This window comes from Mesoplodon densirostris, chromosome 7, assembly GCF_025265405.1.
Source record: "Mesoplodon densirostris isolate mMesDen1 chromosome 7, mMesDen1 primary haplotype, whole genome shotgun sequence".
Lineage (NCBI taxonomy): Eukaryota > Metazoa > Chordata > Mammalia > Artiodactyla > Ziphiidae > Mesoplodon > Mesoplodon densirostris.
This window is the reverse complement of record NC_082667.1, coordinates 23629468-23653320: the sequence shown is the minus strand read 5'-3', so window position 1 is coordinate 23653320 and position 23853 is coordinate 23629468. Positions and strand designations below refer to the sequence as shown.

The window sequence follows — 23853 nt, the reverse complement described above, 5'->3', positions numbered from 1 at the left end:
TAAGGCCCCTTTTAAGTTTTTGTTACTGTTATTTTGGTCTAAGCTACAGAATTTCTATGCCGTGTATCATGAGAAAGTTTAAAATGAATGTTTTCCATTTCTCCATAGTACACAAATAACTTCTTCTCCTTGAAAAAAAAATTTTTTTGCCCCCCAAAAAATGAAGGGGGAAAACATAGAAAAGAGGAGGAAGGAGAACCTAGGCCACTTTTTAAAGTTTATGTCTTAAGATGCAAAGCAGTTTTTATCAAATGAAAATAAATGCCATTTGTAAAATAAGAGCAAGATGTACAAATGCATAGGGGTATTAGAATTTTAAGGACCTATATCACTTTCTCTCCTCTTACAAATATTCTATCTCTTATCTTGATTTCTTAAAACCAAAGAATGGTCTGTAGCATCAAAACAGGCAATATATACTCAATATTTATTAGCTTCTGCTATGTTCTAGACGCTGTTCTCAGAGCCAGGAGGACTAAATTAAGTGGTCTTCACTCCTAAGGACCTAAAATCCTAACACATAGGATATAGGGTGTGAATTAATTTCCGTTATTAACTCATGATATAACCTGGACTAGACTTTTATTTCTCTCAGTGCCTTGGTTAGCCCCCCATACCTTTAAAATGTAGATAATTACAGTGATGGAACAAAATTATGAAGCCGGCATCGTAGGGAGGAGTATCTCTTACATTTGTAGGTGCATCTCAGAAACATGAAATTAAGGAGGGTTTGTAGATGTTTTGGAAGAAGGCTGAGGTGTCAGTGTTGGTAGGAGAGGTGGTGACAGAGAACAATGCATCAGGAGTCCTTGCACGGAGTGCCAAGGGGACTCCCTGAGGCCCTCATCTGGGCCAGTGAAAGGGACCCGGGCAGACACTTCAGACCTCAACTGGGATTTTTTCTCAGAACCATTCAGGGGGAGTGACTGCCATCTGGAAACACCTCCACCATCCATTCCTGCCCAGCTCAGCTGGCACAAAGTCTTGATTTGGATCGTTTCAGTTTGGTGCTGTGGTGTTTTCTTGCTGCTGGGATTCATGTGCTTGGCTAGAAGGTAGAGAACACAGAGTTTCACCTTCAGTACCTGTCTGTTCCATGATTCCTAGTAAAGGAATTGATTTTTTAAATTTTTTCCTTTAACAGAGTTGGTAGACTCCTATAGGATGTCACTCTAACTTTGAGTTGGGGTTCCATCTTGAAACTAAATGGTGGCCAATTACTTTTTAAATTTGGTTATAGCTTGTGAATTTTAATAGGGTCTATAAAATTTGGTGTATATGTATTAGTCACAGGAATGTGATAGTACCTTTGATCAAATACTTTAATATATTTGATGTAGGTCCATTCATTACTGACTCTCTTTACCTCCCACTCCTTTTGTGAAGATAGTTGGGCTAAAAGAGCAACGCTTGTCATCACTACCCATTTCCACTGATTACTGGGAACATAAAACACCGTGTGTGTTTGTGTGTGTGTGTGTGTGTATTTATAATGATTAATTATTATAAGAACTTTATGATATTGCTGTTGTGATGCCATTTTGTAGATGAGGGACTCAAGACTCAGGGAAATGAAGTCCAAGATCACACAGCTAGAAAGTAGCTGAGCTGGGACTTGAACCCCTGTCTGATGTCCAGGCTCTTTCTTCTCTGCAATGTATGCTCTCATCATCACTGTAACAGGGTTTTAGGGTTTTATAAAAGAGAGTACTAAGAAACGCATTAGGTTTTGGGGAGGATATATACCACTGTGTATCCCCTACCCTATAAGCATAGGCCTTTGCTAATCTAAAGATGTGAGGTGAGTGGGGCGGCAACCTTACTCTCTGGGCTTCTGTGACCTTTGGAGAGGCTGCCCGCGTCCTGTGGGACCAGCTGTAGCCTTCTGAGGGAAGGAGGGGTCTGGGTGGGAAGACTTGCTGGAAGGCAGCAAAGCAGAGTGGGCGGAACATGGCTTGTGGAGCTAGGAAGACCAGCTCTGTCCTGTGTTCCAGCCTCTTCCCCGACCATCAGTAAAGTCAGGGTAATGGCACCAACTTGACCGGACTCTTGGGAGGGTCAAAATTAGATGAGCTGAAGAATATGAACGCTCTGATACATGCAAAACACTCAGCCATTGTTAGTCGTAATTGCAAAGGGACTTCCTCTTATTCCCTCTTTCCCCAACTTTCCCACGCACACGCTCATGGACGGACACCCACTCACTGCTGCTTAAAATCTTGCGGGCAGTCTCTTTCATGCTAGCGTGAGAGATTTATCGTTTTTATAAAAAATCATTTTTATAAAAAACATCCATGATTTCTGCATAATTTCCCATTGCCTCCACGCTCCCTTTTCTGGTTTTACACGAAGGGCTTGAAGGACATTGGGTATCCACCCTAGTCCTTCCAGAGAATTCAGCCACGCTTGGGGCAGCCCACTCCCTGGTCGGAGGGACGGGGATGGCACTTGGGTTTGGCTCTCATCTCCTTCCTTTGCTTCGGGCTGTCTCACTGATGCCTCCAGAAGCCTCGGCCTTCCTAGAGGATAGAAGCCTTCTTCAGCCTGGAGGCATGAGCAGCACCCGAGTGCCTGGAACCCTGTGCCCTTGCCCACTGGGAGTGGATCTGGGTTTGTTACTTGGTGAAGTAGCCCAACTCTTGTGTCCTTTGTTCTCTTTCGGCAGAACCAGCTTCTAGCAAAAGGACTGCTGTTTGTGGAGGAGAAGATTAAGCTGTGTGAAGGCAAGTACAAGGCAGCCCCCGTCCCGGCTGGCCTCTGACTCAGCCTCTGATGCTTGGATGGCTGGAATGCTTGTGGCCAAGAGAGGCAGGGTGCAAGCGCGTGCCTCACCCCGGCCGCCCCTTCTCCAGCTAGGGGGCAGCATTTCCACCTGAGTTCGCCACTCCCAGCAATGCAAGTCAGACTGTGTTTTGGGAACTGAGGGGGAATTAGGGTGACCTCTTTGGAGACCCCCGTTAAGGGGGGTTTTCATGGGATGCATGCTGGTGGTCTCCTTTGAAGGGACAACTTATACTGCAGATCCTGCCATGCTGTTCCCTCTGGTTTGATCCAGGCTATTTCCTATTGGCCTTTGTGTAATACTGTTTCTTGAGGTGGTGCATGTCAGGAGGCCAGCCCACTTGAGGGACAGGAGGCTAAGCAAGCACCTACTCAATGTGGGGTGATTTAATAAACAAAGAAAAGGGCTTCCCTGGTGGCACAGTGGTTGAGAGTCTGCCTGCCGATTCAGGGGACACGGGTTCGTGCCCCAGTCTGGGAAGATCCCACATGCCGCGGAGCGGCTGAGCCCGTGAGCCATGGCTACTGAGCCTGTGCGTCTGGAGCCTGTGCTCCGCAATGGGAGAGGCCACAACAGTGAGAGGCCCGCGTACCACAAAAATAAAAAATAAAAAAATAAAAAACAAAGAAAAATTTCCCAGCCTTAAAAGATGTTAGAGTCAAGCTGACAGGATAGAAAGGCACTGAATGGATCTGGGAGGTGGCCAAAGGCAAGAGTCGGCCGACCCCATGGCTCCACTAACGGCTAATCTCAGCTCCCACCAATGTGGATCCTGATGCAGCTTACCACCTACTTCTTGGGTGACTTTTGGCAAGTTTCTCGTTTCTTTGAGCCTTGGTTTTTTTGTTTTTGTTTTTGTTTTATTTTTGCGGTTCGGGGGCCTCTCACTGTTGTGGCCTCTCCCATTGCGGAGCACAGGCTCCGGACGCGCAGGCTCAGCGGCCATGGCTCACGGGCTCAGCCGCTCCGTGGCATGTGGGATCTTCCCGGACCGGGGCAAGAACCCGCGTCCCCTGCATCGGCAGGCAGACTCTCAACTACTGCGCCACCAGGGAACCCCGAGCCTTGGTTTTTTAAAATAATTTTTAAAATGATAAAATGGGACTAGGGATCGTAGGGAGTATAAGAAGTATAACTGGCGTAGCTCCATACCTGGCACATGGTAGGTAAGCAAACTGGTTCCTTCTTTTTTTTTTTTTTTTTCCTATTCCAGCCTAGAGACCTCCATCTGTAGGTCAAGTTTACTTCTAGATTCAGCCTTATCAGGCAGTAGGTCATTCCTTTTTTCTTCCCCTTCCCTGGGAGAGACACTTGTGTCCAGTGAAGTGTCTCCTAGAAAGACAAAATAGGAAGAAAAATGAGAAATTGCCACTGGAAGGTCCCAGTGCCCAGCACACAGTGAGTGCTCCCCAAACCTTTGGAAAATGAGAGGTTTGAAATTAACCTCCGTCTATTCAAGAATTGACTGAACCTGCAGCCTTGTTTCCCTCAAATGCAACTACGTTGAGATTTTTCAACCTTAGAGATACCCAGTAACCCGAGGCCTTATTTTTGAGTGACTGGCTTTGACAAGAGCTTCGTGGCCCTTTTGCATGTTGGAGTTAGGCTAGTACACCAGTGTGAAAGGTGGCTGCCTGCCCGGTAGTAAGTCATTTGGAGGTATTCCGTGCTCCTGGAAATGCAGAAGGCCAGCATTATGAAAGAGATGCTGAGCAAAACCAGAGTGTCAAGGACCCTTAAAAGGGAAAGTTGACTGTCTGTCGTCCAAGGGACACTTAACATAGCTACGTTCAGAGTGAAAACTCAGGCACAGAGCTAGATGGGATAAACAAAGGGCATCCAAGGTTTGGTGTTTCTGCCCCAAAGCACAACTAGAGAGCAGTGGGCCGGGATATTCTTGCTGGGTCCCTTCTTGTCCTGGGGTCTGGGTGGCAAGGTTCTTTCTGCACAGTGAAGGGCCAGGTGGGACCCTGTAAGGGCCTTTCACATCTTTAACCAGAACGTCTCTACTTTTTCATTTTGTGTGTTATAACTCCAAGAAAGATTTTATTTGGATAAAAGGATTCTTTTGCTATAAAATAGAGTTTTGGATCCATCCTATCACTGAACAACCTTTGCTTTGTTGACCTGGCTTGTACACAGCCACTCCACCTGACGGCTGCAGAAGGAACAGAGGTAGCCCCTCGTTATGTGGTGCCCTTTCGTGGACAGAATATGCCTTGTTACTTTCCGTAATCTTTTCTAGAGCTTTAGTGACCTTGGCTTTAAAGAAGTTTCTCATACCTATTCTATATACCTCTGGTGATCTAAACTTCTATGGCAACTAGAGGACAGTTTTTATAGGACAGTCATCTAGAACCTCCCATCCAAACCCCTTTCATCTTTGCAGGGGGCTAAGGCCTTGACTTGTGGGCTGTTCTTGGAGATGGAGTCACCTCCTTCCTTTAACTCTTTCTTCCCGGGGCTGCTCTGTTTTGTTAGCCTGTGTCTCTCTGATGTTCTTCTCTGAACACTTCCCCAAACCTCCACTCCTCTCTGAAATTTGCAGCAGGCAGTTAGACCCAGGTTCCCAGGAGAGGCGCCTTCCTGCTGCCCGGCTGAAGGATGACTTCGTTGCTGATGAGTATTCCATCTTGGAGGTGAAGGGGAGTAAGTCGGCACCAGCACTGAACAGCAGGCTTCTCTGTCACTTCCCTCCAGTCGGGAGGGCCTCTGCTTGTCTTTGTGATGGAAGACTTAGGATAAGGGCCATCAATAAAGGAGCTGGCATAGCCTTTTCTCCTTTGAGATATACTCTTCAGGTGTTGGGATTCACCTTGGTTTTAGGCACCAGGATGCCCTAACATTTCAGACCATCCTTTTGACTTCCTGACCTCTTCTCTGCAGTGAACTAGCCTACCTTTGAAAAGAGAATGGTGATTGATGCATTCATTCAAACATTTATTGATTATCTACTTTTTTTTGGCTGCGTTGGGTCTTCGTTGCTGTGCACGTGCTTTCTCTAGTTGTGGTGAGCGGGGGCTACTCTTTGCTGCGGTGCGTGGGCTTCTCATTGTGGTGGCTTCTCTTGTTGCAGAGCATGGGCTCTAGGAGCACAGGCTTCAGTAGTTGTGGCACACGGGCTCAGTAGTTGTGGCTCGCTGGCTCAAGAGCGCAGGCTCAGTAGTTGTGGCGCACGGGCTTAGTTGCTCCATGGCATGTGAGATCTTCCCGGACCAGGGCTCGAACCCGTATACCCTGCATTGGCAGGCGGATTCTTAACCACTGCGCCACCAGGGAAGTCCCTGATTATCTACTGTTTACCAGGTACTTTGCTAGGTGCTGGGGACACAGTGGTGAACAGAACTTCATAGGATTACAGGTCCTCGAGGCCCTCACTACCTGGTAGTGGAGACAGGTATTAATCAAATCACCATCAGATATAAAACCCCAACTGGGACAAGTACTAAGAATACAATCCATAACAGGGGGATTTGGCCAGTGGGGGAGACTTTCTTGTGGAAGTAACGCTGGAGTTGAAAATATTAAGATAAACAGATGTACGTTAGGCAAAGAGAGGAGAGTGAGAACAGTCTAGCCAAAGGAACTAGCACGTGCAAAGGCCCTGTGGCATGGAGTGGGGGGGCATGGTGAGCATGAGGGGCTGAAATAAAAGTCGCACACAAGGGGAATACAGAAGAGGATGAAGACACAGAAGAAGGAAGCAGACTCTCCCCAGCCAGGTTGCCTATGCTGTGGTTTCTTTATCTAAGAGCAAAGGAAAGTGCTGGAGCTAGCTATTAAGTCCTGCTCTGTCCTGTCCCATGGGTTAAAAGGTAACCTCCTTCTACTCACCAGCCCTAGTGTCTGCAAAAACCTATGCACTCAATACTTGCCATTCATTCATTTAAAGATTTCCAAACATTGACTTACTGATGTGTCTGGCTAAGTGCTAGAAATAGAATGGTGAGCAGGACCGACAGGGCCGGGGCCCTCACTCCCATTCTAGTGCAGGAGACAGAAAAAGAAGTAAATGAGCGATTCCAGCAACGTGTAATTAGCACACGGTGAGGGAAAGTAGAGGGTGCTGTGGGTTTGCATTTCTCTCCAGTGTATTTCACTCTGACCTTTCAAAATCTGCACAGCTTTGGCCCTGCTAGCTACTAGTCATGCCCTCGTTCTGTTTTCTCTCCCAGCCACTGCTTTTGTTGTCCATTAAATTAAGAGATGGACAACACTAAATGAATCTTTCAAGATCAATTCAGTGGAACTGGCCGTGCATTGCCAGACACATCTCTCAGGGTCTAATCTTGGCTGACCCAGTTTCCCTGCCTCAGCTGAGCAGAGATAGTGCCCAGTCAGCTCTGTTATCTAGGTCATTAAACAGCAGCCACCGTGCAGGCTCTGCTGTGCCAGGGCCTGCCTTTCCTGCAGGTGCAAAGTCCCTCTAACAGCCTTCTGGTGGCGTTGGGTGCCCTATGTCCATCTAGCCTGGGGGTGGCGCTTGGCCAGGGCTCGGGCTTCCTGATCCCGGGGGTGAGGGTAGGCGTAGTGTCAGGAGGTGGGTCCTGTGTTTTACAGGTGATTGTTCAGAGAATGATGCCCTGCCGGTTACAGTGGGTGGAGGTGATAGTTTCTAAGCCCTCTTTCTGTCTCTCTCAAGTGACAGCTCAAATCTAGACTGAAAAGCCAGTGTCTTAGTGATTATGAAAACCAAAATAATTTATAACTGTGCACATGATCTTTCTGGATTATATGGGCAAGAGCACGGGTTCTGGAATCCCAGCTTGGCCTTCTACCTGTGTGACCTTGAGCCCAGATACCTGGCCTGTCTGAGCTGTAAAATGGGGTATTAGCATCTACTCATGAGAGAGCTTATGGATAAATAATCTAGCACAGGGCTGATAATGTTGTAACCATTCTCGTGACAATAGCAGTTATGGCGTGCTTTTCAAAATTCAGCTACCTTTTCTGGATTAAGGGAGAGAAGGCATATTTGCATGTTTTCGGTCGAGTTTTCCCATCCAATCCCATGTTTACTGTAGTAACACTTCTGTATCAAAAGTAGGTAATGATCTTCCTCTCACGACCATCCCATGCTCCATTTGACGTGGAACTGTCTTCTGGCCTCTCCTGCAAGTAATGACCAAGTTCTTTTCTTTCTTTCTCCCCTCCCATCTTCTCGCCCTCATGTAGGTGAAAATCGCATTGAGGTTCTGGCTGAAGTCTGGGACCACTTCTTCACTGAGACTCTCCCCACCCTGCAGGCAATATTCTATCCAGTTCAGGTCAGTCTTATTGGGGAACATCTTCCTGCCGGTCTGGGCAGTCTGTCTTATTCCTTGGCCTTTGCCCCCTGGGGCCTGCCAGCGAAAGGGGCAAAACCAGGGGATTGGGCGCTGCCTGAGCTGGCTCAGGACCTCGGACATCTTTGGAAGGCCACTCTGTTCTATATTCAGCATCTAACCTCAAGCAACGAACAGTGCCTGCATACCTAGCAATTTGTAGGCGCTCTCTTCCCTCTTGGTTTTGAGTATGTCTGTATATTCTTGGAGTGGTTTGTTTCTTCTTACTTTTCAGAAGTAGGGAAGATGGGGGAAGGAGACTTTTTCTTTCCTTTTCTTTCTTTTCTCCACCCCCTTCTTTGAAGCACAATTTTCCGGTGCGTTTTCTGTGGCTCCCAAATTGTGGGAAATGGACAACGTTCCTTGCTCTTTGTAAGGGATTCCTGAATACGAGAAGGCCCATGATGTCACAGAAAGAACTGGGGACCTGGAATCAGTAGCTGGGTTTGGGCAAACTCATTTCCTGTTTCTAAGCAGAGCTCTGTTTCATCTCCTGCAGAATGAGGAATTTAGAGTCAAACCGAGTAACATCTCTTAGGCTTCTTATTCTGTGAGCTCCGCTCATTCTACCACATGCATTGGTTTCCCTCTACCTTCCTGAAGGGGCTAATAGCAGGACTGGTCAGTGCCGGGTCAGAATGGACAGCCCCTCAGGCAGACTGACCAATAAATATTCTTCTCCAAAATATATGTCTCTGTCACACGCTTAGGCTGCTGTGTGTTCATGAGCGCTCCTCCCACGGCGGTTAAGACATCATATCTAATCAGGTTTGTTGAAGTGCAGGCGTGGGCCCTGCAATAATACGGCCATTAGCAAAGGTAGGAATTATCTTGTACCAGAGGTAAGGGCCCATGTGCTTTGTTTGCTCTGAGTGGTATTTTAAAGGAAGTTGGAATTCTTTCCAATACATGTCAAATATTTAAAAATTGGGAGGTTATGCCTTCAGAGTCCATTTCCCAATTCAGGTTTGCCCCTAACAATTCCAGGAGAAGTGTCTGGCCTGCAGCGCACTGCTCTTTTCATCTCATCTTCAGCTCCACCCTGCACCCCTGCGAGAGGATTTGAAGCATTTATGTGGATGGTTCACTCCCTGTGTCCACAGACTTCTCCCTTCTCTGCAATACTCACTCCTCGGCCAACAGTGGGTCTTAAGAAGACACACCAGGGAGGTAGGGTTGCCAGATTTCGCAAATCAAAATACAGGATGCTGAGTTAAATTTCAGATAAACAATGAATAATGCAGTATTTGGGATATACTTATGCTAAAAAAACGATTCAAATTTAACTGGACAGCCTCCGCTTTATTTGGCAGTCCCACTGGAGAGGGGGTGTAGACCTAGGTCCCCCCTTAGGACCATTTGGGCAGGGAACTCCAAGGTGCGGATACCCGGATGGATTTAGAATGGGGAGGGAGGGATCTGAGTGGGCATGGCCCCGTACAGTCATTGGAGGGCCAAGAGGGGCCCTCTTAGCCTCACATCCAGGCAGGAGCCCAGTTGCATGAGTCGCAGGATGATACTGTCCTGCTTCTCTTGAAAAATCCTAAGATCTGTCAAGAGTTGCTATTGCCCCTGTCTGCCCCTCCCCCCTACAATTTCCCAAGTGCTGCTGCTGGTCCAGACACCCCACTTTGAGAACCCCTGAGCTAAGGACTCTTACTACTGGTAGTAACACCCCCAGAGGTGTCTGTTAGTCCAGCTGGGTCCTTCTCACAACTCGCTGTGTAAATGTCTGTGTGAGACCTGCTTCCTCACTGGACAGTGTGTTTGCGTGCCCACTGTGTTCAAGGGTGTGGAACTTTGCCTGCCTTTTTCTGTCTTGTAAAGTGAAAGGAGTCCTGGCGATGAAGCCAGGGCACAGATACCTACGAGATAGAAAGTCAGTGCCGAGTGCTGGGATGTGGTGCAAAGAATAGAAACTGTAGGACCTTGAGAAAAGTGGGGGGACCACTGTCATTGGAGGTGGTGGGGGAAGGCAATCAAGGGGTGGTTAAACGGAGCCTGTGAAGCATGGGTGGCGTGTCTCTCTTGGGACTGGAGGGTAGGGAGATGCGGGGATGGCAAAACCACTCTTGCCCATGTTTCTGTAAAACCCTAAGGAGTTGCAGGAAGTGCAAAACTTCCTTAAACCTTGGTCAACATGAGGGATGGGAAGCTATGTCGTCTTTGGGGGGATACCCTAGTGATACCTCACCTCTACCAAGGTGATTTGTGTTGGGTGCTGTATGTATGTGTGCAGAGGAGAGTCCAGGACATGGGCCCTCCTTTCCCTTTCTGTTTTGGGAAACTTTAGGAGCTCTAAAATCAAATAGTTTAGGTTTGAGATCCAGCTCTATCTTGGGTACATTCCTGCCACTCTGGGTGTAGGGTTTTTCATCTGTGGTGCCGGTTTTAGAGTAGTATCTATCTCAGAGGTGGTCGTGAGGATTAAATGTGCCGTTTACATCTAGGATATTGAGAATCAAGCCTAGCACATGCTCAGAGCTTAGTAAGGGTCACAGCTCTTATGAGGATTAGTTACTGTTTTCATCCTCTGCCCCCAGCCTACATGGTTGAACAAGTTCCTTTCTTCTACTTTCCCAGTGATGTTTCTTCCTGTGTTTCTTGCATCTGCAGAAGAGTCTAACAGGTCTTATGTTTCCTTCTTTGCCTGGCACATGATAGGTGAGCAGGTATTGAATGGGTGAAGCTGAGGAAGCAGCCTGTAGGGAGGCGCTGTCGATCTTCCCTCTCGTTTCTCCTCGTCTTCCTCCTTTCTGACCACTAGCACACCACGGCCCCCACTCTACGTGTCTTGTATCACCTTTGGGTCATCTAGGCAGGTTGAGTCACACCTTATCTGAAGTATAATTGATTTACAATATTAGTTTACAATGTTGTACAGCATAGTGATTCAATGTTTTTATAGATTATACTCCATTTAAAGTTACTATAAAATATTGGCTATATTCCCTATGCTGTACAATCTATCCTTGTATCTTATTTATTTTATACCTAGTAGTTTGTACCTCTTCATCCCCTACCCCTGTGTTACCCCTGCCCTCTTCCCTCTCCCCACTGGTAACCACTGCTTTGTTCTCTGTATCTATGAGTCCGTTTCTATTTTGTTATATTCATTAGTTTGTTTTATTTTTTAGATTCCACATATCAGTGATAAGGTACAACATTTGTCTTTATCTGTCTGACTTATTTCACTAAGCGTAATACCCTCCAGTTTCATCCATGTTGTTACAAATGGCAAAATTTCATTCCTTTTTATGGCTGAGTAGTATTCCCTTGTGTGTGTGTGTGTGTGCGTGTGTGTGTGTATTTATATACACACACCACACCTTCTTTATCCGGCGATCTGTCTATGACATTTAGGTTGTGTTCACATCTTGGCTATTGTAAATAATGCTGCTATGAACATTGGGGTGCACGGATCTTTTCAAATCAGCTAGTCACACCTTATCGTAAACGAAGCTTTTGTTCTGCAGGACAGGGGCCAAGTCTTTGACTGTTTGACAGCCCCCCTGGGCCTTGCAGACACCTTGTTCCCCCGACCATCCATTTGTTTTGCTGGCCCCCATGTGGTTGGTGGCAGATCCTGCCAGCTCTCACCTCTCAACGCTGCTGCTTCTCTCCTGCCAGGGCCAGGAGCTGACCATCCGCCAGATCTCCCTGCTGGGCTTCCGCGACCTGGTCCTGCTGAAGGTGAAGCTGGATGACTTGCTGCTGCTGGCCCAGCCCCAGCTGCCCTCGTCCATTGTCCAGATGTTGCTCATCCTGCAGGTGAGGCCGGGTGGAGACATCACCGCAGGTTGAGGGGGAAAGGGCCCTGTGGCCAGAGCACCCTGGCTCAGTTTAGCGTCCTTTAGTGTCATCGGTCACGTTCCAGTTCATTTGTCCATTTGCTGTGTGTCCACTGTGCACCGTCAAGGTCCCTGGCGCTGTGCTGGGTGCTGGGATCCCGGGGGAAGCCAGAGGAACACTGCCCCGTCCTTCAGGGAGTGGACACCCTTCTCCCCGATCCTGTCATGTCAGGGAGCCTCGTGTTGTAAGTTATGACCAGAACCCACTTCATCCCAGCTCAAGCCAGACCAGGAACCCACAGGAAAGGTCCTCAGGGGCTACAGCCACAAGTGAGACCACGTCAGGCCACAAAGCTGCCAGCCTCTCTCCACTTACTGGTCTCTACTCGTGTCTGGTCCACCTGGCTTCTCTGACGCTGCCTCTTCTGGCCTTCTTGGACTTGGTCTCTCTCTCTCTCTCTCTGTCTGCAGAGTTGCATTCAGTGCTTCGGTTTGCACCGACAAACGTGGCATCCCACGGCTTGCATGTTTCCACCAAGAGATGACCCAGGTGGCTGCCTAGCATCTCTTAATCTCAATTCTAAATCAACGATAGGAAGATGAGCTAACCCTGGCTGGTTCCTGGCTACCTGCCAGGCATGGGCCAAGGACTTAAAGTGTGTTGCTTTCTGAATCAAATAATCCAAACCTTATGAGCTGGACCCTGTTGTTAGTGCCATCTTACAGATGAGGAGACTGAAACCCAGGAAGTTTGTGTGTTTGCCTGAGGTCCCGCAGCACGAGGTAGTAAGATTTAGAACTGTGTACGCTCAGGGGAAAGACTGATTGGCCCAGCTCGGGCTACGTGACTCCCTTTTGTGCAATCGGCTATGACCTTGAATAGGCTCACATAGAATAAACATGGCCTCCGTGAGCCCAGTTCTGTGGATAGGGGTGCACAATTCCAAGAAACTAAGGCTTGTGGCCTGAGGACATCCCCAAAAAGGCGGCCGCTATGCCTCTCCGACCTCTGTACCAAGTTCAGATGCTGCGGTCTCAGCTCTGAGCCCATCCTCAGGGAAGACAGTTTCATTCTTGGTCAGGCTGGTGAGGATCCCTGGCTGCCGTCTCGGTAGGGGTGGAACGTCAGGTGTGGAGCCCCTGATCTTTCCCTCCCCACCAGCTGCTGTTTTCTTCCGGTTCTCTAGCTGGGCCGTCCTTCTGGGCCTTCTCCCCCTTTCCTGAGGTCAGAGAGGAGGAAGAGTTACCTAACAGAACGAGAGGGGGTGTCCTTGGCTAGAATACCAGGTCAAGTATGTTTATGAAAAGGAAGGAGAAGGAATGGGGATAGAAAAGCATGCGTATGCAGCTCAGGTCTGTGAAGCATAAAATAGAGCTTGGGTCCTGAAGGAGGAGTCTAGAAAAGGAGGCCTTTGGGATCCGGAGAGGAAGATTAGGAAAGGCAAGTTGGGCTTCCACACTTCCATTTCCATTTATATTCTGGGAAGTCGGGCAAGGACACAGTCTCTGTTTTCCCATTTCACAGATGAGATGGGGGTTCAGAGAGGTTGGCAGACTAACTCAGGGTCACGTACTGATGTGTGAGAGAGCTGGATCTGTCACCCGTTCCTCAGCTCTTGCTCTTTCTACCTTCCCACCTAGCCTCTCCCGGCTACCACCGCCTCCCCTCCCACAGTCTCCCAGGGTACTTGGAGACGCCCCATGAGCTTCTGAGATGGTCTCTTTAACACAGGACATTTGGCATCATTTCCTCGAGGGCCTCCTGGGACTGGTTCCCTGGTCCATGTTCTTCTACACTCTGGGAGCTAGGAAGCCGGAGGCGGGAGTGTGACAGTGACAAAGGCAGGTTTTTGCCCAGTCCAGGTCCAGCTCCTTGGGTGGCAGGGGCGGCAGCTTCTGCATCTGAATGTGCAGGTTGTACTACCCTGGGACCATTCCCGCTGCAGGAAATTTAGGCCCCAGTAGTTAGAATTGCTCTGCTCTCTCCCTGGGCCCCTACGTCCCGCAGCGCCATGAGATCTGGGGCTGGTTTTTCCCTGCCTAACTCATATGGAGAAAAGAGCCACTTCTCAGGCCATCTCTCCCTTTTCCAGTGCTTTTCTAAAATGTCCCTGAACAAACCCCTCCCTCCCCAAAATATACAAGGGGTTCAAACTCTCCTACTGTGGGCCACAAGCTCCTGTCCTTAGGCTGTCCAGGAAGAGGCTGAGCCGGAGATTCTGACCACTGTGGAGATCTGGTTCCCCCTGGCAGGGGCAGACAGGTCTAAGACCATCCTAGAATGGTCCCTTCCTAGGGGACCTGCCAAGCCAAGCAGGTGTGCTCCCTGCCGGGCCGGCCCCCAGGGCCCCCAGTCTCAGCAGGGCCCCGTGCTTGGTTTAATTGTCTCCTGTCGCTATGGGGAAACTCTTAACAATTTTTGAACCAGGAACCCCACGTTTTCCTCTTGCACTGGGCCTTGCAGATACGTAGCCCGTCCAGCGGCCAGGCCAAGGGCTGAGGGCAGCTCCCTCCTAGAGGGCTGTGTGCAAGTCAAGTTCTCAGCCCGGGGAGAAAACCATCCAGCTCCGAATCAATGCATTTGTTAGTTAAGCATTTTCTTCCCGCCTCCTTCCTCTTTTCTGTATTCTGCCATCCCTCTCTGTCTAGTGCTTAGGACTTGTAGAGGGGGAGAGGCTTAGGGAGAGAAGGCAGATGTGAAATATCAAGGCATTAAAGAATTGAGAAAAAAAAGTTTCCTCAGCTCTGAAACCCAACCAAGGTGGTTTTGGGGCTGAAACTGGTCCGCTTTTGAGGCCGGGGGTGGGTCTCTGGGAGCCTGAATAAGGCTCCCCTCTCCCTTCTACTGCCTGGAGAATCCCCTTCCATGTGGGCAGATTTGTGTGTGAAGCATCTTATTTCCACTGCTGGCCTTCCCCAATGCTTCAGCTCCTGCTAAGCAGTCTTGGAACCCGGGGGCGTGAAAAACCACCAAGTTGTCTCTCCGTCATCACCCGCTTCAAGCGCCAGGCAGCCCCACTTGCATTTTCTCTTCATTTCTTTTCCAAGCCCTTCCCAGCCCTAACTCCCAAGTCTTCTGCACCATAGCCCCTCCTCAGCCTCCTCTGTGTTTCCTTAAGCTTCCACCTCCCTCCCACTGCCCCCAGCCACCTCCTTCGCATGGTGATGGTGCTGACGAGGGACCACGTCAGCCAGTTTCCTTGGGGGCTCACACCTCACCCAGCGATCTCCAGCCTGTAGGACTGGCCCTTCCCGCTTCATGGCCCAGCCTCCAAAACTCCAGTGCAGTGGACAGTTTTCACTTTTCAAGTGAGGGTGATATAAAATCTCTTCCGTGTTGAGAATTTGATGGGACAACCCTTTGGGCTGAGCATAGCCCCCGCAGAGCCTTGTCTCTGCTCCCCTGCAGCCCCTCAACATGAGCACCTGGCTTCCAGGCCTTTCCAGTGAGAAATTGAATTCCCTTGGAGTCTGCTGGTTTTCTAGAAAACCTTGGTGACTTTCTGGCTCCTTTTAGCTCTGAGGACTCCTGTCACGCTGGGCTTTTGAACGGATCCTCCATCTTGGTGCTAAATGTGTGTCTAGTTCCACAATGACACTCCCTTTCTTCTACTGTTCTGGACTTCTCCATATTCTGTTCCCCTTTCTTTTCTAGCTGATTCACAAGGGGCAGTAACATGGGCTTGGAGCCAGACAGCTTGTGTTCCAGTCCCAGGTTTTTGCCACTTTCCAGCTGTGTCTCCCTGGGCAACTTACATGAGCTTTCTGGGTCTTACTTTCCTCATGTGTAAAAGGCAGATGATGAGGGTTGTTGGGAGGCCTCCATGCTCTGATACACGTGAAGTGCTTATATAAAGCGCCTGTGTGCCAGGTGTGAAACAGTCTTTGTGACAGCGAGAGTGAGAGTGCTATGGTTGGAACCACTCAGACCTCAGCCCCAGAGCTGGAGTGGGGACAGTTCCCACGGGCCGGGGTGGGATCCAACCGCAGAGGCCACGGTGCTGATCACCGCCACCCACGACAAGTGCCTGAGGCTTCAGTCCTGGCTGTCCTTCCTTTCAGCCCCAGGGATGCGGCCTGCCTTGAATATAGTAGGAGGGCAGTCAGAATCAGCTGGCCATCGTGACTTTGACTGACCTTTGTCTCTCTTGGGTGTTTATTTCCAGAGTGTTCACGAGCCCACAGGCCCAAGTGAGGGTTATTTGCAGCTGGAGGAGCTGGTGAAGCAGGTCGTTTCTCCTTTCCTCGGCATCAGCGAGGACCACAGCGTCTCAGGCCCCACGTACACACTGGGTAAGGGGCACGGCTCTCAAGCTGCCAGGAGCCTCCATGGCAGTGATGCCAGCTATGTTTTACGGAGCCCCGATTATACCCCAAGCCCTTTGCTTCCCATGTGGGTCGTGCAAATCTCTGCATGTCCATTGCTCATGTTTCCCGCTGGCCTGTGTCTTGGTAACCTCCCCTCTTGACAATTCCTCCCAAGGCACTGTTACCGTACCTCCGTGGTGGTGCTTGTCTGATCCGCATCTTTGATGGGTGGCTTTGATCTTATTCGGTGTCCGTGATGTTAATTTTCCTGTATCTCATACCAGAAACTGCCTTACTGCACCCCATCTCCCCACGAATGGAAAAACCACCAGTGATGAATTTCCCTTTGAAAGCAGCTCAGAATGTGAAGCCAGCTCATTGTGTGTGTGGCTGGAGATATAGCTGCTGGCTGCCCACTACCTTTCTATAGTTACCACCAGGGCCTTCGCATCAAGGACAGGGGCTCCTGGACTGGGGGACAGATCCCGTTGTGGCCTTTTTCAGCGGCTGTAAAGCTAGCATTCAGGCTCTGTACTAGTCACCCTGGCGAATCTAGAGATGAGCTGGGTCTGTTCCTTCTCTCAGTGAGACCACGGCCTAGATGGGAAAATAGCTACAGAATATCATAAAAGGTATGGCTCAGTGACCCTCTGAAAGGAAAATCCCCCAAATGCATGAACATTGGGTTCGTGGTTCTATCTCCAGCATCCAGAATGGTGCCTGGCATACAGTAGGCACTCAAAAAAATATATTTGTTAGATGGATGGGCTGTGTCTGTACCTGGGGCTGGGGTGACCAGCACCCATAGACAGGTGCAGAGGCGGAAAGGGATTCCCCAAATTTGGAACCTTTTGCCCCTCTTCTTGCTTGAATAGAGACCTAGCTGAGCTTCAAAGAGAAGTGGGGAGGAGCAGCCTCTAGCAGGCTTCCCGCCCCTTCCTGGGCCTCAGGACTGCGGAAGAAGGCAGGGCTGGCCACAGTTTTCAGGCCCTCTTTATGCTTCTCTGGAGACAGCAGCATAACCACAGCCACCACAGATCCGAGGGCGCTGGCCCGAGCCTGGTCCTCCACACTCCCCCTTTCTCTCCCTCCCTCCCTCATTCCACCCCGCTGAAGGAAAACAGTCCCCTGCCCTCCCCGTGAGGAGGCCTGGGCGCCACCTTCCTGCTTTGGCCCGGCAACTGGCCCCCGAGTTTTTCGGGCAGGTGTCAAGATGCCAGCGGGTTAGCCAGGCCATGGCACGGACCCCACCCTCCGCTGGGCCTAGAGCCGGGAACAAGAATAGATTTGCAAGTTTGTTCAGTGAGGACTTGCTCTAAGAAGGGATACCTTCAGCTTTTCGGCTATAATAAGACTAAAACATACTTTCATCAAATAAGCCAAAGGCCTGAGGTTTTATTCTTATACCAAGGACAATCCTTTTCTCTGGGGCATTGTCACAGTAGGGGGCAGAGAGGGAAGGAAATGACCTTCTTTTGATTATTTTTTTTTATTATATTATTATTTCAACAAATGTGTACTGAGACCCTGTCCCTGGCACCTTGTGAGGTGCTGCAGGTATATCTGTGACAAAACTGACCCATCCCTGCCCTCTGGGATGCAGGGTCTGGTGAGGAAGTCACAAGCAATAGACGATGACTCATCAGTGTACGAGTGATCTGAGTGGGGAAGTCCAGGGCCCACGGCGGGAGGACTTCACCTGGACTGGGAAATCAGGGAGGACTCCCTGGAGGAAGTGGTATCTGCAGTGGGACCTGGAGGATGAATATAAGTTAGCTGAGTAAACGGGAAAGGAAGACTGTCCCAGGCAAAGGGAAGGATCTTTGGGAGGGTTTTGGAGTTGGGGGGAGGAGGGCGGGGAGCAGGAGGGTGAAGCATTGGAGGAACTGAGAGGGCCTTAGAGTTGTAGAGCGGCTGATGGCAGGGGAAGCCCCGGGACACAGATCACATCCTGGGCACTGTGCGGGTGGGCTGGATACCACCTTCCCATGCACAGGGGAGGCGAATGAAGGCCAAGGTCGCTTGGCTATTGGAGACAGGCTTCCAAAGGCCCGAGCTGTTTGCACTTTACCAGCTTTTCCCCACACTCCACCCGCAGCCCACCCACCCCGTCAACTCCTAGGAGGTGACTGATTTCACTGAGGGACAGCGGAGCAGCTGGTCCTTCCCTCTCAGTTGTCGACTGAAAAAAATATACAACCTGAAAGTTGAGAATTATGTTTTATTTGACTGACAAACTGAGGACTTAAGTGCAGACAACAGCCTCTCAGAGAGCTCTGAGGGACTGTCCCCAATGAGGTAAGGGAGGAGGCAGGATATGTAGGAGTTTTTGCAACAAAGACCAGGTAGTCGGAACATTGAAAGAATACTGTTAAAGAAAAACAGACGTCTCAAGTCAGTGAATTTTGCGCGTTTCTGCCTAAGGGAAGATGCAAGAGTCTGGGCTCATTGAAATCATTCCTTTGATACCCACCTTAACTCTCTAGGGCCAGTATCCTGCTTTTCTCCATCCTGAATCCCCTCGGGGGCAGCTTCTCTGGCTGACGGCTTGATGGCCACAACCCCTTTGTTTACTGACACGGCAGCCAACATTCTCTGTCCACACACTCCTTAGCCCAAGAGGTATCCGAGGCCGACCTGTCATTCCAAACCCCTGGATACCACAAAGCTAACACGGCCACGAAGGTGCCCTTCCTTATCGAGGACACCCCTTTCTAGATAAAGAGAGGAGGCTCTGGTTCTCAGTCTTCCCCTCAGTCAGTTGGGGGCAGTGACATTTCTCCTGCCTGTGGAAGAGGCAGCTGCCTGTTACGACGACCGGCTGAGGTAAAGACTGAGGAGATGGAGTGGACATGAGAGATCCCCGGACCCTCGGGAGGGCTCTGCCACGGCTGCTCTGGGCCTGACTCGGTGGGAGGGGTCAAGGGCAGCTGGGACCGTCATCTCCAAAGCCACCCCTTATCAAATGCTTGTCACCCTCCAGGCCCTGAGCAAGGGCTTGGCATGTAATCATCCTCACAGACTGCTGTGAGGGTGCCTGCTGTCGTGACCTCAGACTCAGCGTTGGTAAGAAACGTCCCCCGGGTCACATGGGGTAGGTGACCAGAGCCAGAGAAGTGGTTTTCCAGGGGGCTCCCCACTGCACCCACATGCCCACACAGGTTGATCTGGGGACTCAAGGGCAGGCCCTCTTCCTACTGGCCAGGCGGATGGGTCTGAGAGTTAAGGCTCACCCTGCAGATGTGCAAGGCTCGCTTCAGAGAGAAAAGATGAGTCCAAGGCTGTGATGGAGTGAGTGTGTGTGAGTGTGTGTGTGTGTGTGTGTGTGTCCTCCCTGCCAAAGCTGTCACTTTTCTCGGGCAGACGGAGTGTGGGGATGAGGAGGAAGATAATGAAATCTTAAAAAAAACCCAAGAAAACAAAAAAGACCAGGCTGATTTGTCAGAGGCCAGGCCCGTGTTTCTCCCTTTCTGGTTTCCCAAGTTTCCAGGCTGCTGCCCTGGCCTGGGTAGTGCGCGGTTTCTCCCACACGGAAGCCTGGCCTCCCAGCCATGTGTCCCCATTGTGTCCTCCCTTGGGAAGGGCCCTTTTCCTCAACATACTGTAACTCGTCCCCGTGACCAGTAGGCATTCATGGGCTTTCAGGTGCCGGGGCCTGAAGAGAGACGCCCACCGTGGACGTGGTGGGCAGGGATCACAATGCCTGCCTTATGGGGGCCACTCCGGTGGGGCCCGGCCGGCAAGCCTGGGAGATCAAAGGCCTGGGAACTGAGTCCTCAAGAAAGGACCGCCTCCTCCAGGCTTTGCTTCTCTCTGGGGGGTTGAAAGGAGCTGCCATGTCTGGCTCCGGAGCAGAGGGATGAATGCCAGGGCTCAGTGGGGCGCCTGGGGAGTGAGGGGGGAACAAAGGCTCCCCTCGCCATACCCCATGTGACAGGCGGGAGGAGGCCTGGCAGTGGGTACAGGAGGTGGCAGGGCCCAGCCCCTCTCCCTGCTCCAAGGGCCCCCTTGCAGGGGAGGGACCAGCTTTTAGGCCCCAGGGGAGATCCACAGCTTAGTCAGTCCCTTAATGGAAATTTCCTTCTCTGAGTGGCAGGGCCCAGCTTTCCCTGATGCAAATAAGAAAAAGAGGGAAAAGGGAGCAAGCAGCCACAGTGTGGGGAGGCCACTATCAGCTCCAGGCCTACTCTTCAGTTTTAAGGCCTCCCAAGGGGCCCTAGCGGGGTCTGACCTCGCCGGGGACACAGCTTGGCGTATACTTGTCCTGGGGTTGGCTCTGGAACCCGGTGGGAGCTTCGTAAGGACACACTGTCTGCCCAGGGGACTCACACAGCCCAGCGGCCCCTGTGATCTCGGCTGTGCCCACACCCAGTCTTAGGAGCCAAAACATTCCACCCAGAAAGTAGGAGGAAGAGCTGGAGGCCTCTCAGTCAGCGTCAGGGAACAGCCCTAAGGAGAGGGGTGAGGCCAGCCGCAGAAGGAGCAGGGCCCTGGAAACCACAAGGGCTGGGCTTCAGCTGTGTGCCCTGGAGTAAGTTACTTAACGTCTCTGAGCTGCAGAGGGCCGAGCACAGAGGAGGAAGAAGACGCCCTGTCTCAGGGCAGGGCCCAGGCAGAGCTGCCACCTGCTGTATTATGGGCCCCAGATAGAATGGCCTGGGGCCTGTGGAATCACCCCAGGTGAGGGGTTGTGTGTGCCTCCCCTTCCCTTCTCTGGACCCCAAACCACATTCTGGCCCTTGCCATGGTGTGTAGTCGTGGCCTGATTACTATTTTATTTATTTATTTATTTATTTTTTGCGGTACGCGGGCCTCTCACCGCTGTGGCCTCTCCCGTTGTGGAGCACAGGCTCCGGACGCGCAGGCTCAGCGGCCATGGCTCACGGGCCCAGCCGCTCCGCGGCATGTGAGATCTTCCCGGACTGGGGCACGAACCCGTGTCCCCTGCATCGGCAGGCGGACTCTGAACCACTGCGCCACCAGGGAAGCCCCTGGCCTGATTATTTGTTGGTCTCCCCCTTAGACCGGGAGCTCGTTGCATGTGGCTCACCTGTATCCCAGGCCTGGCATAGACCTCTCCTCCGAGGGAGGGGATAAATGAACTGCCAGCTGGGGTGCAGTCTGTCCATCCCTCTCAAAGGAGCAGGCCCATCTAGAACGACCCCTCTTCATGACTCCTCCTCTGAATCCCCAGAGTGCCCTGTCTGTAGCCCTGCCCTGCCATTTGACACTGATGTGTGTGCAGGCCTCCCAGAAGTCAGGAGCAAGGGCTGTGCTGTCAGCCTTGGGTTTGAATCCCGGTTTCATCACTAATCGTGACTGTAAAATGATTTAGCATCTCAACCTCAGGTTCCTTTTCTGCAGGATAGTTAGCAGGAGATCATGTCAGTGACGCTTCTCCTTTTTTGATACAGTACAGAGTAGAGGCTCAGTTAATGATTGCGCCTGAGACCCTACCCCTCTCCAACGCATGCACCCCCTGTGCTCCAGCCCCTGTGCAGGCCCCATATCAGATTTACATTCCTCTTGCTCTCAGCAGTGCGCACAGCATCTTGCACGAAGTTCAAGGTGTGTTTGCTGAAAGAGGGGGCAGGTGTCATGGGGACCCCCTCCTCCAGGCTGGCCGCCCTCCCTCTGGCTCCACCTCTCCGCAGCAGCCCAAGTGGCCTGTCTTGTCAGTTTGCTGCCTGTTGAACCTCCAGGGCCTTTGGGGTGCTGAACTAACGGTGTGAGAGATGGACAATGCCCAAGCCCCCGTCTGAGACACCTTGCTAGCTCGTTCTACTATGGAAATCATCAAACGAATTCTTTCCCCCAGAGCTTCTGTGTGTGTCCACCATGCACATCTGTCCCCAGGCCCTCACCTCATCCCATGTCCTGGGCCTGGGCTTTGTCCTAGCTCTTTCCTCTTCCTGGATCTGCATGTAGTAAATGCTCACCGAACAGTCCAGCCCAGTCTCCTGCCAGGCTGGTTGTAGGGCCACAACCTGGGTTTTGCCACTGCCAACCTAGAGTGTGCTTGCTTTTGACAGCAGCAGGAGAGAAATGAATTGTTTTCAAGGGCATTTTTTAATGGATGGACCTTTAATGAGGTCCCTGCTTCTTTGAACTCTTCCGGTGCTTCTGCTTTATAGTTACCGATTTTTGTGATCATAAAAGTAATACATGGTTATTGTAAAAATGTGGGAACCTTATAGAAATGTGCGGCTTGGCACGTACAAGCACCCATGCTTCAGAGAGGACCTCTGCCGACGTCTGGCATCGATTCTTCTGTCCTGACGGCTCCTTGGCATTCTGTCTCCTATTCATTCTTCCCCAGAGAAGGGGCTGATGACGCAGCCTCTGTCTGGTACTACTGGAGGCCGTGTTTGCTGTTACCTGACCTCAGAGAGTGGGCCGGCTCAAGCGCAGCGGCGGAGCCCTGAGAGGCAGTACTGTGTAGTGGGGAGCATCTGGGCACTGCCATTTAGAGCCTCAGAGGGTTGGGCCAAGTCTCAGTCTTCCTCATCCGAGCAATGGGGATGATGAGAGCCGTCCTAGTGTTTCAGAGGGAGATTGGGACTCAACAGTGAGACGGCAGATGGGAACACTCTCAGTAAGCTCTAAATTCTATGTATTATTATTTGGTTTTGAGAAATATCAGTTATTCCTATTAGCACCAAACAGCTCCCTTGGGGCTCTGAGCCAGTAGTCTTGGTGAACTTAGTCCTAAGGGTTAGGATTTCATTCTCTTGTCATTGTTTATACCTGTGTGTGTGTGTGTGTGTGTGTGTGTGTGTATACATATAGACACACGTATGTATATGCATATGCACATATACGTAAATACATATGTGCCTATATGGACATGGAAAATCGTCCAGTGCTGGGAACTGCTGAGAGCTTTGCAGATGGACATGGCAGCCTCACTGCGATGCCCATCTAGGAGCACGTGCTGAGAGCATGTATCAGGGCCTCCAGACCCATGGGAAGAGCTGACACTAAACTAGAGCAGCATGGGCCGAGTGTCCCCAAGGCCAGTGTGTGACCAGCGAGCACGGTCTGCTCTCCCTTTAGAGACTAGTTTCCCCCCTCCCCCTCTGTGATCCTGTCAGGGGTGGTGGGAGCACCAGCGCAGTCAACCCTTCTTCATTTCTCCCCACGGCATCCCCTGCTGAGGGAGGGGTGTGTTAGGGGTCTTTGGGGGTCTCAGGGATGAGGGAGCTGGGAAAAGCAGTGACACACGCAATGGGGTGGGCGGTTGGAAGGCTGGGAGACGTGTGCACTGGCAGGAAGAGGGCCAAAGAAAAGGAGGAAAGGCTTTGACCAGAACCCACCACTCCTCAGCCCTCCCTCCTCACCTCCTCTGCCTCGCTGGGGTCTTTCATCCAGTTTGTGATGCAGACGCGGTGCCTGAGCGGGAGAAGAGGACAGTGCCTGAAGAGGAGGCTTCCCTGGGACCTTGGGGATGCAGGCTTACCCTGGTCCCTACTCCGGCCACACTGTAGGTCTCTGGACTGGCCTGGTCCTTGTGAAGGCGGGAGATGAGAGGCCCTCAGACCTGGGTGTTGCTGGTACACATGCCTCCTCCTTTGGATTCTTCTCCCTGGATATGAACCCCATGTACCTGGCTTGTCCTTCCCACGAGATGCTCAGCCTGCTATCACTA

At 50.9% G+C, this 23853-nt stretch overlaps 1 protein-coding gene across 1 annotated transcript in view; it reads left to right on the top strand.

Moving 5' to 3' along the window:
• Window positions 1-23853, top strand: part of PRR5L (proline rich 5 like) — a 74469-nt gene that overhangs the window by 46570 nt on the left and 4046 nt on the right. Inside the window, exons 5-8 of the mRNA XM_060104046.1 lie at window positions 2666-2723; window positions 7958-8049; window positions 11737-11877; window positions 16064-16190. Coding sequence (XP_059960029.1) covers window positions 2666-2723; window positions 7958-8049; window positions 11737-11877; window positions 16064-16190 — 418 coding nt within the window. The remainder of the gene's footprint in view (window positions 1-2665; window positions 2724-7957; window positions 8050-11736; window positions 11878-16063; window positions 16191-23853) is intronic.